Genomic DNA, 16,943 nt, shown 5'->3' with positions numbered 1-16,943 from the left:
CCACAACAGCAGCTGTAGTGCAGACAGACCCTGAGTGGAAGGGAAGCCCCTTGCTTTGCCTTGGGCAGCGAGTGAGGCCCTTTTCTTCTTCCTCCTGCAGGAAGCAGTCAGGCAGGTGGCAGAGCATGTCTCACCTGGGACCTGCTTCTCTTATCCACACACCAGCCCCTTTCAGTCCATGTTGAACTTTATTGGTGAAGTGTAGGAACTGATCTCTGGAATCCCCTGGCACATTCACCGTCTGCCCCCCACCGCTCCCAGCCTGGGGGCGCTTCGCTGCTTACAGTTTGGTTCTGGGATTTCAAAACCCTCCTTCCCTCTCCAAAGTCCAGTCATCCTCCTTCAGAGCTTTCACTGCAGATGAGAAAGCTGCACCCGGCCCTGAGCTGAAGGAGCCAGTGTCCATCTTCGATCGGTCCCGGTGGGCTGGCGAAAGGGCCAGGCCACTCCTATCTGAACGGGATTCTCAGCAGGGAGGTCCTGAGAGCAAGAGTTCCCCTTTGGCGGAGCAGCCAAACTCTGCCGCCTGTGTCCTGCCCCTCTGAGCTCTCCAGTGCTGGCAAAAACCTAGGATAGGACAGTGGAGAGATTTGGATTGTCGGCAGCCTTGCTGTGTAAACAACCCCTCTCTGAGTTTCACAGTAAAACGGGCTCTGGAGAACAAACGGCTGGCTGGTTTGTCTTTTCCCATGTCTGGGTGTGAGGTAAGAGAGGGGATGTCTGTGCCCTCTGAGGGCTGTCTGCCTTCCCCTCCCCGCTTGCTGTACCTGTTCTTCACCATGGGGCTACTACTCGTCCCCTGGCTTGTCTGCTGGGGCGGACCCTCTGGTTAAATACACTTGGCTAAGTAACGAGTTCTTCCTCCCGCCGTCCACCCCCTTTCTGTCCTTTCCATGCTGCCTGGGACCCCTTGCTCTTTGCCCAGCCTTCCCCCTGCTAGGAAATGCTGCAGTGTTTGCGACTGCTTCGCAGCCTGGCCAAGTGCTTGCTCCTTCCTGCCGCTCTGCCAAGGCCACTCTGTTCCCTGCTAGGGAGGGCTGGCACAGCCTTTGGGATCGGTTTCCCAAAGAAGAAACCCTCTGGCTCCGAGTCTGAGGAGGAAGAGCAGGTCGGGCACCAGGAATCTTCTTCCTCCATGACGTCTGGTGGGCGGGTGTCCGTGAGCGATGGGACCGGGCTCTGTCGTGTAGCCACATTGGGGTTGGTGGATGAACCGATTCTAAAGTGCAGGGCTCCACCGCCTGGCTGAGGCCTGAGCCTCCCTGGGAGCTGGTCACCCAAGGCCCCAGGTCCATTCAAACCCAGTTCACTGGGCAGGGTGGTGGAGGATTGTTCCTGCCCTGTCGGGGCGGCATCTGCCTGTGCCAGCGCACTGGGGTAGGGAGTTCCCTTACTCCCCTCCTTAAATGCTGTCCTGTGGCCATCCTGGCTTCTGAATGTGGGGCACGTGGAGGCTTGATCAGGGGAGTCCTCCATCTCTGAAAGAGGGAAGCAGGCGAAAGAAAAGGATCTGAATGTGCGTCTCACCACCATACCCCCCACCCCCGCATGATGACAACTGCCGTACAATGCTGGAGCCCAAGCCGAGTTCTGCCTTGACATGTACATGGAAGCTGATGGAGCTGCATAAATCATGGCAGAATTTTCCCCACTCTACATCTTACCCTGTGGTATCAGCTGTTGACCACCATTGGAGATGTTCCCGAGGCCCAACAGACTGTCGTGGTAGAGCCTGTGGGCCTGATTCTGATCCTGCTGATCATGCAACCTCCCAGTGACTTCACTGATGTGAGCAAGAGGAGAAAGGTCCTACGCTCTAGCCAGCCCTGATGCTATGTGCTGGCAGGAGCCCATGCCCTGGCCTCTAGCTGCTAAGGGAAAATTCCCTGTCCTGGCCATTTGGGATCAAAGTTCTCCTTGCCCCCAATTCTCCCCCCACCCTCACTTTTGAAAGTGGATTGCACATGACTGTACCCTCCACCTCTGCCCTCTGTTGACAGGAATCACCACCCATTGTTGGAGCTGGAGGGGCGCTCCCTGGCCCCGGGACATTCCTGCCGCCCTCACTGCTGGCCCTGGAGATGAGCGTTGAGTCGGGAGACGGAGCCGAGACGAAGGCGGAGTCGGATGAGTCCGAGGCTGTGGAGGATGCCGCCGCCTTCTCCAAGCTGCAGGCCTCGGAGCAGTAGAGGAGGCTGTGATGGGACGTGACCGGCTGTCCTAGCAGCGGTTTCTGGCAGAGGCTGCAGCAGAAGCAAGAGGCCCGGGCGTGCCAGTGCCGGCCTTGGTGAGTGGCCTGCTCGCTGTCGACACCTGAGGCACAGCACAGTGAGTGACAGCCCACACAGAGCCATTAGAAGGATAGCAGGCTTTTGCTCAAGATGGTGCCCGTCCTCTCCCAGTGAGGCCTCAGCTGGGCCATCCCAGGCCCACTGCCTCCCATTCATTCTAATCCCTCTGCCCTGGAACTCTGACTGCTCTGAGCTTCCCGCAGAACCCTTCAGCCTATTCTGCACCCCCTCCAATGCCTGGTGTGATCACCGAGCTCAGAGCTGTGCACGGCTCACCTGCTACCTACCAATGAGCTCACCACAGGCCTGGCAGAGCTCCGCGTAGAGGCTCTCGAAGCAGCTGCAGCAGCAGAGTCTGCCGCCCTTCATGACGTACCTCTGCCCCCCAAGAGGCAGGTCGCACTCTAGGCAGCAGAAGTGCTCCGTGTGCCAGCGCCTGCCCTCTGCCTCCGTGCACTCATCTGTGAAGATCAGCTGGTGAGAGAAGGCACAAGGGACACCTCAGCTGGACACCAAAGGTGGAGATGGAGACTCGAAGCTGGTAGCATTTGGATCTGGATTGTAACCCCTCCTCCTGCAAATTTTGGGGGATTTGAGCTTATTTCTGATGCTAAAATGGGGATGATCAAACTTCATGCTTCAGGGCATAAGTGGGTAGTTGCAGGGGTTAGGAAGGAACCCCTGCTGCCTCTGTACACACCATGGACAGCATTGTACAACTGGGCATCTTCAGCTTCCTCTGAGCATCATTGGCCGGAGCCAGGATGCAGAAGTAGATGGACCAATGACCTGGTGCAGTATGGCAGGGATACCGGACTAAATGGAGCCGAGGCCTAGCATGGCATAGCAGTTCCGGTGACTTCAAAGTGGACACAGTCACACACAGCCCTCGGTGCCTATGCAGTCGCTTGTGTGCCTACCTGATCACATGCAGAGCAGCGTGGCCGGAAGAACTCCGCGTGGTGTCGGCCGCAGTAGATCTTCCCATCCTGGTGGAAGTAGATCAGGTCAACCAGAGGCTGGTGGCAGGAGTGGCAGACAAAGCAGGAGGGATGCCAGCAGGACCGGTCCCCCAGCCTGGATGCAAAAACCCCAAGGTCCCCTGTGTTCAACCTCCTGCCGCACTGCAAGGCAAATGGATATCATCAGACCTGAGAATTGTCCTGGGACCTGTGAGCTGGCCAGTCAAAGGGGAAAGGGGCATAGCTGCAGGTGCTGATGGACCCCAGGCTACAGCCTGGCATGTCCTGGAAACAAAAGGAAGTTGGAATGGGCATGGCAATGTCTTACCTTTTCACAAAGGCAGGCAGAGGGCACAAGGCATGCAAATCCCTGCCCCAGTGACTCCTGCCTGCGACGGGCACTGAACGCTTGCAGTTGTCTCCTCTCCTCCTCCCCAAGGCCAGGGCAGTACCTGTCCTGGAAAGGAAGCAGAAGATGGCATCACAGCAGCAGGAGCATTGGGGGTTTCATCCCTGCAACCTGGTGCTCAAATGTGGAAGAAATGCTTGGACGCTGTGGCGATGGGCATCACATCAGAGTGTAGGCACAAGTGCCAGGAGTTTGGTTGGAATCGGGAGCCCATGGGGCCGAGCAAAAAATAATAATTTAAAAAAGGCCAGCTGGCCAATCAGGAGTGGAGGAACTAAGCTGAGCAGCACAGCAGTTGGGAAGTTGGGTGCAAGGGTGATGCCATGCTCCCCTGTCCCTCGAACCAGTCCTGGTTGGAGAGGTCACAGCTTTGGCCGCCATGGGCATGTGTCCACATTGCAGAACTAATGCAGAATTTAGCATCACTGGCTTCTGCTCTAGAGAGCCAGGACTGCGAATAGCAGGGGCAGCAGCAGGCCAGGGATAAGAGGCATTGGCAGAGCAGAATATGGGGGACCACGGAACTGGAATTCTGGGGGGAGGGGTGGAGAGGCTGCAAAGCAAGATTGAGAAGCATCAAAGCTGTCTTTGGAGTGGGAGGACTGAAGTAATGGGTTGCTCCAGGACAGGACTGAGGTGCATAGGATGATATGGGAGAGGGAGCTAAGGCCAGAGTAGCAGAGGGTGGCAAAGCCTATGAGGTGTGGAAGAACGAGATTGTCTCGTGCTCTGGAGTGATGGATGCATGAGCCATAGCCAGCATAACGAATCCCCATGGGAAAGTCACAGCCCATCTTACATTGCAGTCCTGCGGGGGCAGCTGCTGAAGGAGAGATTTGATGCGGAGCTGGCTCCTGATGGCAGCAGGTACCGTGTCTGCTGAGGGAGCCTCGAAGCCCAAAGATACCTGGGGAATTTACACAGGAGAAATGGTTTTAATACTGACAAATCAAGGATTAATAATTGATCAATAATTGATACAAATGTTAATGGTGATGATCCGTTTAGTGAGAGGGGCTCTCTCGAGTCCAGATTAGCTCAATAACAAGCCTCAGATAGATCAGCTCCGAGTGGATACATTGATTTAACAGTAAAGACAGCACAAACCCAGTGAGACAGACAGTTACCAACAGCTGCAGACGGTTGCTGACAACCTGCATCCACTCTGCAGATGCTTGTACTTCCCCTATGATTTCTTAGGCTAATTATGCCCTTATCTCATATTGTTTATCATTGCAGTCCTTCTCTATTTCCCTCTTTTGGTGTATATGTCTACTTAACTTATTTTCTAAGTTCCCTTCCCCTTGTCCTTTCCAGCTGCCTAAACAAGATCTGATTAGAGATTGTTTGTTTGTTCCTTTTTCGGTAGTAACGTTGTGTTGTACTGCCTGAACACATTTTGTGGTTACTGTTCCCACACTATCTGCTGCAGCAGTTTTCTAAAGCAACGGTTCTTAACCCGGGCTACGCAGAGGTCCTCCAGGGGATACATCAACTCATCTAGATGTTTGCCTCATTTTACAGCAGGCTACATAAAACGCACTAGCGACATCAGTACAGACCAAAATTTCATACAATGATTTGTTTGTGCTGCTCTATATGTTCTGCCCAGAAAGGTAAGTACAATATTTACATTCCAATTGATTTATTTTATAATTATATGGTAAAAATGAGAATGTCAGCAATTTTTCAGTACTAGTGTGTTTAGCCACTTTTGTATGTTTATGTCTGTCTGGTTTTGTAAGCCAGTAGTTTTTAAGTGAGGTGAAACTTGGCAGGCAAGACAAATCAGACTCCTGAAAAGGGGTACAGTTGTCTGGGAAGGTTGAGAGCCACTAGTCTAAAGTTATTGCTAAATTAGTTTAACTGCAAAGCAGCATGGGACTCTTGCTCCTAAAGCAAACCCGAGGTTCATTCTTTGGCCTGCTTTAAGAGGCAACAAGGCTCTAAAGCTCCATTGCTGAGTTAATCTCTCTCAGGTGAAAGGAGAATGCAGATCTGGACCTGCCGTGGACCTGAGCTGGGTCCCAAATAAAGGGAGTTACATTGTCTCAGGCTGTACCTGGAAGTTTTGTTTCTTTCGTGTTAGCAGCATGCTTGCTGGAGAAACCCGGGCCTGAAATAAATGCCCTGGCAGGGCTGTCGGCGAGCAGTTGGCATAGTCCCCATCAGCACTATCCCCCACCTCCATTTGCAGGCGCCCACTGACACAAGCCCCTAAAGAAGTCCAGTGAGATGGCACCCCACTAACATAACCCTAGCCCTGCGCTGTCCTCTACGCTGTGGGGATCTATGGGCTCACTCCAGGGAAGCCAATCGAGCGACGCCATGATGCAGTGAGAGGTTTAAACGGGACCAATCGCAGCCCTCTCCCCTCTTGCCTGCCACTGGGCGTGAGCCACTGTAAGGCTCGCATGGAAGTGGAATGAGTGGGGGGGGGGGCACAGCAGTGGCAGAGCTGATTATGGGGCAAGTGACATGATGGCTCTCAGACACAGTGACAACAGCGTCCCAGCAGGGACCGGAGGTGGGCTCAACAGCGAAGGGGCATGCTTCATTGGGGGAGGCGCAGCAAAGGTGGCCTGCTTAGTAGGTGCAGTAGCCCATGCTCAGATCCTAGGGGAAAATCTCAGCCCCCAATACCATCTCGCAGGATGCTGATCAGAGGAAAAGCAGTAGCTATGGCTGGGCCAAAGAAGGAATCCCGCCTACCTCTGCTGGGGCAGCGTCTGCTGTGGCTTCCAGGTACTCTTCCAGGGCGCAGCCGGAGTCACTGTCCGAAGAGGAGGTGGGTGTGAGGCCAGCAAATGTCCCACTGCAGGGAGCTTTGTCTCTCTGGGGCCATGTAGGGCTCAGCAGGGACATCAGCAGGAAGCGAGAACTGAAAGAAAGCTAAAGTAAGATGGGACAGGGCTGTTAATGGAGCAGGCTGGTGCCTCTGCATCTGCTTCTTGGAGGGCTTTCAGGTGGGACCTGAAATCTTGTTATGGTGCCTCTATCCAGACCAGGCCCAGCTGGTCAAACAAAACCTATATGGAACCAGAACTCTTGTGGGGGTCTGTATGGGATATTGACTTACATAGTGCCTGGATTTTTTTTCCCCATACAGAACCTATATAGTGCCTGGTAGCATTGCAGAATTGGTCTGGTGCCTTGACCCATACAGAACACTTGAGTGCCTATGTAGAACCTGTATAATGCATGCTTAGTGATGTACATTTACTGCCTTACAGAACTGATATGGAACTTACTGTATATACGTATGGCATCAAAAGAAAGCAGAGGACCTTCTGTCTTTACTGGAGGGGATGAGCAGTTCAACCCAGAGGTAGCTGCATTTCAGTAGCAGGCAAAGCAATGCGGGGGCATACCGAACTTCACATGTCTCAAGAGCCTTTAGTGAAAGGCAAAAAAGAAATGGGAGCGTTTCAGCTGAAGAAAGAATTATTCAGAGAGACCTTGGAAAGTTAGCTGGAGATAACAGGAGCTCTCTGGCTCAACTAATGACCCTGGAAGGGCGCATGTTGCTTTGAAAAGCAGGGGAGACTGGATTCTGTGCTGAGCCATGGCTGGAAGGAATTAAAAGGGAGCCCTGACAGTCAGACAGACCCTGGGAGAGGCCCCTGAGGTGGGAGGGAACCTGAATTGGATTTCTGAACCCAGCTGGAATGGACTCCGGCTCTGTGGCGCGTATAGGCCAGGTAGGGGAGAGTTCCCCAGCTGGCGAGAGCCCTATGCTCCCATAGTTATTCCATGATTTAGCATCCTGTCACTCAGTGCACCAGCAGGAAGCAGCTTTAATCTGTCTACTCCAGTTCAGTGGAAAACGATTATTTTTCCCTGTGAGCCCCCCACAGGTCTGTTATTAATCATCCTTCCCTCCAGCCCAAGCAGTCACCTCACCCAGCGGACACCGGGCACCTCTCCTGGCTAATGGTTACACTGTGGAAACCAGTCCCATCCCCCCCACCCCCCGCGTCTCTGTTCCACCGCTGGCTTCCTTCCGCACTTCGGTTTCCAAAACAAAGCCGAGATGTCAATGTGATGGCTCATTCAACTCCTGCAGTTCCTTGGATGCCTTCCCAGAAGCCGACGCTCTGCGACTGGCTTTCCTGTCCTAGCGCTGAGCAGAGAGAAACCTGGGAGACCAGGGTTGAGGAAGAGCAGAGGTGGTGGGTTTGCAGGGCCATGACTGATCAGCAGCGCTGCCCAGGGGAATGAGTGGAGGAATTTACGAGCCATACAACACAGATTGCAGCATGTGGAGGTTTTAAAGTGTTCTTTGATCCACGCTGCATCAAGTCAGTCACCCCACTGGGTGAGAGTCCAGAGCTGGACAAAGTGAGCTGCTGTGAGAAATCTCACCGGCATCAGTTCACTCATGAGGCCCAAGTCAGAGAAGGTGTCTAAGCTGCTGTAACTTATGCTTTGTGTCAGCGCCCAGCATAGGTGATTGTCGTGAACTGTGCTCGAGTTGCGCGGCCTGATATATGTACCTCTGCGGCATACCATGATCCCAACGTGTTCTCCATGGGCACCCCTCTGCATTGGGCAGACTCGTCTATACTCCGAAGTATGCCCATCTCCAGCATGCACATGTCTCTGTGCTCCCACGATGTTTCCAACAAGCTATCCAATAAACAGTCAACCTGTGGAACTCATTGCCAGGGGGTGTTGTGAAGGTCGGAATGATAACAGGGTTCAAAAAAGAATTAGCTAAGTTCATGGAGAATCGGTCCATCAATGACTATTAGTCAAGTTGGCCAGGGATGCAATCCCACACTCTGGGTGTCCTTAGCCTCTGACTGCCAAAGGCTGGGAGTGGACCACAGGGAATGGATCCCTCAATGATGGTCTGTTCTGATCATTCTCTTGGAAGCACCTGACATTGGCTGCTGTTGGATGACAGGATACTGGGCTAGATGGGCCATCAGTATGACCCAGCATGGCTGTTCTATTCTTGTTCTCTGTCCCCTTCTGCAATATACCTTTGGGCATCTGCCTTGTGACCAATGTGTACCCATCTGCAATGCCATTTCAGCCTGCCCCTCTGCTACACTATCCCACCGCACCAGGTGCAACACATTCCCATCCGCAATACAGATGCTACTCCAACATACATCGCACTCCAATGTTTGTGTCTGCAACATGCTCCCCTACCCTGTTGCCCACATCCCAGGATAACCTGTACCTTTCTAAGGTACAGAAATATTATCCACAAGGTAGGATCAGTCTTACAGAAAGCATGTGAAATAGATCCCCCCCACCCCTCTGTTGTGCCTCCATTCAGAAGAACCTGGAATTCTGACCGCTCCATCTGTGCCAGGGGCTGCTCTAGGTATTTTGCTGCCCCAAGCACTGCAGGCAGGCTGCCTTCGGCGGCTTGCCTGTGGGAGGTCCCCGGTCCCGCAGATTTGGTGGCAGCCTGCGGGAGGTCCGCCGAAGCCGCGGGACCAGCGGAGCCTCCGCAGGCATGCTGCCAAAGGCAACCTGCCTACCACCTTTGCGGTGACCGGCAGAGCGCCCCCTGTGGTTTGCTGCCCCAAGCACGGGCTTGGTGTGCTAGTGCCTGGAGCTGCCCATGGTCTGCGCCTAGGATCAGGAAAGTAGCTTTAGGGCAGAGCGAGCATTGTACGGAGATCTTAAGGGGTGCACTGGGGCTTTTAAATCCAGTCATCGGTGTAGCTTTTTGGAATTCTTGATTTTAATGAATTAACGGCTCTTTTTCTGAGTCTCATCCACACTCTTCTGTGGGCCTGAGACCACTCCTCCAAGGTAATTAGCACAGGGAGCTCAGGTTTCTCTGTTGGATGCCTGGGTCAATAATTAACTTAGCAGATTGGCCCATGAACAGGAGGAAAAAACAAAAAGGACTGATTGCCTTGTTCCCAGCACCCAGCCCAGGAAGGGAGCAGCAAGTGGCAGGCTCTAGAATTCATTGCAAACTTGGAAGAGGGAAGGGAGATCTGTGGTTTCTCCAGAGAGCCCACAATTACCGCTGGGAAAAAAGGGGGGAAAGATACAATCTCTGCATTTTGCTGACCAAATGGCACCCCCGACTGGCTGGGCTGGCGTCAGTATGTGATGACACTGGTCTTGCAATGCCAGCAAGGGAGAGCTTTGCACTTCAGAACTCCATCTCTGGTGCATGAGCCTCAGAGGACAGAAGCCTTTCCCTGGGCTGGGACTGAGGAGATCTGGACTCTATTCCTGGCTCTGCCACTGACCTGCTGCGTGACCTTGGGCAAACCACTTTGGCCCAGATTTTCTGCTCAGCATTGTAACACCTAGCCCGGCCCCTAGGTGCCATGCTGTCTAGTGGTCGCAGCCCTCGGTGCCCACGCTCCCCATACAATGTATGGTCATAGGTGTGTTCCGTACACACCTAGAGGATCAGGCCCCCCAGCAAGATAGGAATTCCCTTGCCTGGCTTGAGAATCCTGCTTCAGGGCTTCCAGGGGTCCAAACGGCTGGTTTGCTGCAGGGCAGCACCGGGGCTTTGTGAATGCTGTCCAGCAGGGGTTTAGGGGATGTAGGTGCCTATGGGGTTAGGCAATAGCAGAGCAGCAGTTTTGAAAATGTTAAGGGTATCTAAATACCTAGAGCAGGGATACTCTGAATGAGGCTCGGGAGCTGCAAGTGGCCCTTCAATGTGTCTCCTGTGGCTCTTTGCAGCATGTGATATTAAAACCTGTGATTTTAATGATTAACCAATCAGGATGCTTTACTTTGTTATTAACCAATTGTAGAATACTTGGTCAGTCATTTTGCTGTGAGACTAAAAGATATGCATGTGTATAGCTAGTAAATGAAGCCATGAATTCACACTACTGTGGCTCTTTTGAGTACTGTTGATCACTAATTTGGCTCCTGAACCACCGAGGTCTTGAGTCTCACTGGCCTAGAGGATCAGGGCCATCCTCTGTGCTTCTGTTTTCCTAACTGTAAAATGGTGATAATGCTTCCTTTTTCACATGTTTTGTCTGTCTTGTCTATAAGCTCTGCAGGACAGGGTCTGTGCCTTACTATGTTTCTTTACAGCACAGGTTCTCAAACTGGGGGTCAGGACCCCTCAGGGGGTCATGAGGTTATTACATGGGGGGTTGCGAGCTGTCAGCCTCCACTCCAAACCTTGCTTTGCCTCTGGCATTTATAATGGTGTTAAATATATAAAAAAGGTATTTTTAATTTATATTGGGGGGTCACACTCAGAGGCTGGCTATGTGAAAGGGGTCACCTGTACAAAAGTTTGAGAACCACTGCTTTACCGTGTTTAGCACAGTGGGGCTTGATCTTGATGGGGTCTTCTGGGTGCTACTGAAACACAAATAACAATAATTCCGCAGACTTTCAGGAACAGCTTTTCCCCTTGATTTCCAACCAGGGCCTTCCAAATAGTAACCTCCTCCAGCTCTGCACCCTGGCCACCAGGCCCAGTTCTCTTCCTGCTACTGCAGCTTCTTGCTGGGGTGCAGGCTTCCACCCTACTGATGTTCCAACTGATGACTGCACACCAGTTTCCAAGGGACTGGGCCTTCTGTCACAATGGTGTCCTCCTGGCAGTCTCAGCAGAGAGGCCAAGGATGGACTGGAGTCTGAAGTCCTCTCTTCTTCCAGATCAGGGGTGAAGGTAACATAAGAGGAGCCGGCATTGATGCTGCCGAGGCTGTACAGATCTTGGACTTCTGGGTTGGCAGGAAGGGACCTTCCATCAGAGCCGTAAATGGTGCTTCGAGAGAAATAACAGGATGGTATCCCTGGCTGGAGTAAAGCCGTCAGGGAGGGTTAGGCTTGAGATTAATCCTGCCCCTGGAGTCCTGCCCTGTGTTTGGGTTTTATGTGACTAATCAATCTGGCCAGCTGCCAGCTGAGTTGTGGACAATTCCCTGCAATAGCTAGCACCTCCCTAGGCAGAGCCAGGCAGCTCCCACAGATTCATCTCCTTTGTTTCTCTTCAGCTCCTTCCCCCTCCTCAGTTTGTTGGCTCAGTCCTTCCTTCCCCAGGTCCTTGTCTCGCTCCCCTCCCGTCCCCTAACCTGCTCTGAAGGCAGCTCCATTAATCACTGGTCTTGGTGCTCGCTCATCCATGTGAAAGAGGATTTAATGACCTTGTCCAGCTCGCCCCTGTGGAGCGAGGTCGTTCTCTTTGCTGGCAGGCTTATTCCTTTGCACAGAAGTGAAAAAATATCTGGGGAAGACTAGATTAGCCATGAGCTTTAGGTGCTGAGTGGCTCATGGGATCCCTTGGGAGAGTATCTTGTTGTCTCCACACACACTCCTTGCTGGGGCTTTTCAGCAGCAAGGTCCCCAGTTCAGAGCTGCTGTGAGTAGGTGCAGCTCCAGCACTGAGTTTCTCCTGCTTACACTAGGCCTGAATTTGCCCTTAAGGCTTGGAACCCAAAAGGGTGAGGCCAGCCTCCTAAGGTCTGTTCCTGGCTCTGACCTGCTGTGTGACCCTGGGAACTTCCCCCTTTGGGGTTTGTTTTCCTAGCTTTAAAAGGGGCACAACAATAGTTACATGAACCTTTGTGAAGTGCTTTGAGATCCTCAGATGAAAGGCACTAAATTAATGTGAAATTGTATCTTGCTTTCCTACATTAGCTCCCCATGGGCCACGCGTGCTACCTTCCATCTCTCTTATGCCAAGACCATAACATTAACTTTCAAGTCACGCTCAACGTAACCTACTTCTTCCTTGGTTCCAAATGCAGTTTAAGACTAAAGCGATAAGGATTTACCTTCGTCTTTCATCACTCTCTTTCTGCGCACACCATCATCTTAGACTCTTCAATTTCAGTTTTTATGTTATTTAATTTTTCCTGGGCATTTATCAGTGTTTGTTATCACAAGAATAAAAACAGGTGAAAATCAGTGCAAAAATATTATTTTTTTTCTGGGTAAATATTCGGGTTTATTTTAGTGGATGGAAAGACGGGAGTGGGAAGTATTCAGTAGATTCATGTTCTGAATTACATTCATCAGTGTGGTTTGCTGCAGAACTAAAACAGAACTCAAAACACAATGCCACCTCTGAGTTTAAGAAAACAATAGCTCTCTAATCCCCAAATACAACTTTTCATTTGAATAAACAGTTTACTGTTGCAGACTTAGAACTAGTAGCCTATAAATATTTATGTTTAATAATGGGGACACACCATTTGCAGCGCATATACTCAACTTCATCCTTTTCTCCTGTTTTTTAAAACCTTTTGAATACTTCCTTGTGTTCTGAAATGTATTCTGATACAGATTTTCATTTTCTTCCCATTTTAGTGTGTGTCAGATCTTTAAAACGTTATCTGCTAACAGCTTGAACTGTGTACATGGTGCGCATGAGATTCGTCCGTACGTTCAGATGTACACACACTACAGAGCTTGCGTGCGTGTGTGCATGCCTGTTTGTTTACTGTATCTTCTAGACCAGGGGTGCGCAAACTTTTTGGTTTGAGGGCCACATTTGGGGAGGGAAATTGCATGCAGGGCCATGACTGTAGGGCTGGGGCAGGGGGTTGAGGTGCGGGTGTGTGTGTGTGTGGGGGGGTGCGGTGTGCAGGAAGGGGCTCAGGGGGTTGGGGTGCAGGAGGAATGCAGGGTGTACAAGGGGGCTTAGGCCAGGGGCATGGGGTGCATCCGGGGTTGAGGTGTAGGGTGCAGGAGGGGTTTGCCTTACCTGGAGTGGCTCTGGAGTGGCAGCGGCACACACCAGGGCTAAGGCGGGCTCCCTGCCTGCTCTGGCCCTGTGTCGTGTCAGCACCACGTCCCTGCAGCCCCTGAGGAAGTGGGGGCAGAGGGTTCCGCTGCGCGCTTTCCTCACCTGTGGGTACCTCCCCCGAAGCACCCTTTGGCCACGGTTCCCCATTCCCGGACAATGGGAGCTGCAGGGGCGGTGCCTGGAAGCGAGGGCAGCACATGGAGCCCTCTGCCCTCCCTCCCCCAGGGGCCGCAGGGACATGGTGCCAGCCACTTCCAGCAGCGGCGCGGGGCCGTGGCGCCATGGGGGTGGCAATCTCGCAGGCCAGATCCAAAGTTCTGATGGGTTGGATTCAGCCAATGGGCCATAGTTTGCTCACCTCTGTTCTAGACTAATACATAACCTTATTTCAACAGGCAACTTTGCATATACACACATACTAATACTAATGTATTATAACAACACATATATTTCATGCCCTGTGTAGTACTTTCCTAATAAAACAAGTTTTTTTTATATATTTGAATGACACAAAAGTAGAGTGAAAACCAGAAAAAGATGAATAATGCTTTTTGTAAAACCTGGGAATTTTTTTGTAAAAATGGGTTTAAAATGAAAACAAAGGAGCTTACATATACTGCATTCTCACTACAGCCTGTATTTTCAAACATGTCCACTAATTTTGGGTGCCCAACATGAGGCACCTGGGGTCTGATTTGCTAAAGCACACCGAAGGTCAGCAGGCGCTGCAGTTACTTGGCACTCTGCGAATCAGGTCATCAGTGTCTTACTCAGAGCACCCAAAATCCCAGGCCACTTTTGAATATATAGATCTGTACTCAATTTTCACCATATACAGTAACCTGCCTACTATACTAAAAGCTCTAGAGGAGATGCCTGTGATTCATTATAACAAGAGGTGCTGAGCAATCTGCAGATACATCTGGTTTTTTTCCCCCTAAGCTGAGTTGAGTGCTGGTGAAAGAATCCAGGTTGGCAGCCCTGAATCCATAGCAATGTGCGAGCAGGTGTCAGCTGATGCTAGTCAGAAAAATTCAAATGAAACTTTTTAAAAAAAAATAATAAATCAGCATTTGCTATTTCATCAAAATGTTCCATGGACGTGGAACAATTTCAACTAAGTTTCAACACATCCCTGCTTTCTCACCTGGCTTCTTGGCAGCCAGCCTCAGGAAACCTAGGCTGTGGCTATGGGGCAGCCCATGGGGTGGACTACCTTGGGGTCAGGATCTTTCAAGATCTGCATTCGACTAGGTGGTCAGGATTGAAAGAAGGACCCCCAGGCTCCAAGATAGCCCACCAGGTAAACTTGAGCCAGGGCTCCCTTCCCTTTGGTGGAATATTTCAAAATTTTTAGTTTTCATTCCAAATAAGAGCAAATGTTCAAAATATCAAAATCCCTGCAAGACAGAATGGCCTTTTCCCACCCAATGTTATTTCTCTCACACAGGGCTAGATTTTCCTTCCCGCTTAGGCACATAAATGAAGGGGGAGCTATTTCAAGCACTCAGTGCCCAGTGACCCCCTCTCCCAGCTGTGACAATTACAGCCAGATTTGCCCACCTTGCTGGGCTCTTTTGCAAATCGAGTAGTGTCTACATCAGAGCTGAGCTCTTTGCAAATACACAGACCTGGAGTGGCCCCCATTGTGGGCACTGAGCTCTACTGAATATCTGGCCCTTGTATCTCACCACCTTTGGGGAGCAGGGAGGGAGGTGTTTTACAGTCCACCACCCCTGCCCATTCTGTGCTTGGCCTGCCTGCTGGCAAGGGGGTATAATCAGTGCCAGTCGCAGTGGTGTTTTCTGTCCCACTCAGAAACAGGCAGATACGTGAGCTGGAAGTGAGAACATCCTGTCTCCCCACTACTAAGCAGCTGAGCCACCCAGTTCTTGTTTTATGGAGGGAGGTCCCCTCTTCCAGAATTCCTGAGGCTTGTTCTGTGGGAACTCCCTCAAGTTCCCCAAAACCGAGGGGGTGCCTCTATTATACACCCTGATGCTATTTTCACAGGGGGAAACCCCCTCCCCAGTTCTTTTCCCCTTCCGCTGCCAGTGCCTCCACCCTGCCCTAACTTCCCAGGCAGGGATTGTAGAGATCTCCTCCGCTGTAGGATATTGACTTCTATTCTTTACCCCATATGCCTGCCCAGCTCCCACAGCTTGGTGCAGTAATGCCCATAGGTGCTGGAACTGGGGGTGCTCCTGCACCCCCTGGCTTTGAAGTGGTTTCCATCATAACCAGGGTTTAGTTTGGTTCAGTGGCTCTCAGCCGCTCCCGCCCCCCGTAAAATTGTCCCAGCACCGCTGAGCATGCCACCCCTAAAGGACCTGCCTGCCGGGAATCACAGCACCGCAACAGATCACATACCTGCTGCTTCCTGGGGTCCCCTTCTTCCAGCGCCGGAGCGCAGATCTGCTTCGCCCAGACGCCAAGAGGTTTGTATTCCTGCCCCTTTCCTGTCGCACCCCAGCTAGGGTGACCAGAAAACAAGGGTGACACTTTTTTTTCCAGGGCGGGGGAGGATCGTTGCTTATACAAGACAAAGCCCCATAACACTGGGATGGCTGGTCACCCAGTTCTCCACCTGCTCCAAAGGGCCGCAGGCAGAGGGAGAATGGCTGAAAAGGCTGCGCAGCAAATCGAAAGGAAAACACCCAGGCTACGCCAGGGAGATTTTCTTCTTTTTTTTTTTTTTAAATCTGCCTGCACAGGAACCTGGCTCTGTGTCAGCTGGGGTCCTAATTACGGGGCTTTGTAGCTTAAACCTACAGAGGCAGCCAATGGCAGCAGGCAGGGAGGAAAACGAGCAGGGGAGGCGAGAGGAGACTGTTGTTAACCCTGCAGGGGAAAGAAATGGGCGCTGCTCTCTGCTGCTCACATCTCTCTATCCTCTGCCTCTCTCCTTCCCTCCATTTGTTGCCTACTTCCCCCCGCTTCACTGGTGTGTTGCTTTCCCTCTCGGTGATGATTATTTTGCTACACAGATCGCAAACTCTTTTGAGGCTTCAGGAAAGAAGGTCAAGAAAATCATCCCCTTTTTAGGGATGGGGAAACTGAGGCACGGAGCAGCGACTCCTTCCTTAAAACTGATTTCTGCCATGATGCCTAAAATAATGAAAGGAACAATGGTTAGGCAGCTGGAGAGCCCTCACTGCTGTTAATCACATTTATCATAATTGGCTCACTGATACCTTGGGTTCCCCTCTGTTTGCTGTATTACCCATTGTCTCATATTTACACTGGAAGGTCTTTGAGGCATAGATTGGCTTTGCGTTATTGGTTTGTCCTGCACCTAGCAGAAGGGCTGGGGGCTCTAAGAACTACTGCAACACAAATAACTCAAATGATGCTGCTGACTGTGAAGTGACTTGCCCAGGGTCACGCAGCCAGCCAGTAGCAGAGGTGGGAAGAGGCCTCCCCAGTGTGCCCTACTTGTATCATCACATCTGTTCACTCCTGTTCTATAGCATTTTATTTCCTTTGCTGTCCACCTGTCAAAAACAACAAGGGACCTATGCCAGTCTCTAGGTGTGTATGAAAGAATACTACCCCTCAGTTCACCCAGG

General features: G+C 51.6%; 1 protein-coding gene across 5 annotated transcripts; it reads right to left on the bottom strand.

Moving 5' to 3' along the window:
- Window positions 1–169: 169 nt before the first annotated feature.
- On the bottom strand, window positions 170–15,943 carry PRICKLE4 (prickle planar cell polarity protein 4). Of its 5 annotated transcripts, none has more exons than XM_030561443.1 (9): window positions 15,745–15,827; window positions 6,914–7,056; window positions 6,375–6,554; window positions 4,462–4,569; window positions 3,582–3,710; window positions 3,212–3,415; window positions 2,579–2,765; window positions 1,975–2,313; window positions 170–1,478 (listed from the first exon to the last, which is right to left on the bottom strand). In XM_030561443.1, the coding sequence occupies exons 2-9, from the start codon at window positions 6,929–6,931 to the stop codon at window positions 937–939; spliced, it is 1,707 nt and encodes a 568-aa protein (XP_030417303.1). In that variant the 5' UTR covers window positions 6,932–7,056; window positions 15,745–15,827; the 3' UTR covers window positions 170–936. The 5 variants fall into 5 exon arrangements, with proteins under 5 accessions (XP_030417303.1, XP_030417305.1, XP_030417308.1 ...); XM_030561445.1 differs by having other exon boundaries at window positions 6,375–6,543; XM_030561448.1 differs by lacking the exon at window positions 6,914–7,056 and having other exon boundaries at window positions 15,745–15,943.
- Window positions 15,944–16,943: the final 1,000 nt, after the last annotated feature.

The sequence above is a fragment of the Gopherus evgoodei genome, chromosome 4 (assembly GCF_007399415.2).
Source record: "Gopherus evgoodei ecotype Sinaloan lineage chromosome 4, rGopEvg1_v1.p, whole genome shotgun sequence".
Taxonomy (NCBI): Eukaryota; Metazoa; Chordata; order Testudines; family Testudinidae; genus Gopherus; species Gopherus evgoodei.
This window is presented reverse-complemented; position numbering and strand designations above follow the sequence as displayed.

Bases quoted from the DNA above. Each gene is read 5' to 3' on its own strand.
- PRICKLE4 (XM_030561443.1), bottom strand. The intron at 3,416-3,581 runs GTAAGACATTGC...TTTGCCTTGCAG, and splicing joins CTGCCTGCCTTTGTGAAAAG to TGCGGCAGGAGGTTGAACAC. The intron at 2,766-3,211 runs GTAGGCACACAA...TTCTCTCACCAG, and splicing joins GCTGCTCTGCATGTGATCAG to CTGATCTTCACAGATGAGTG.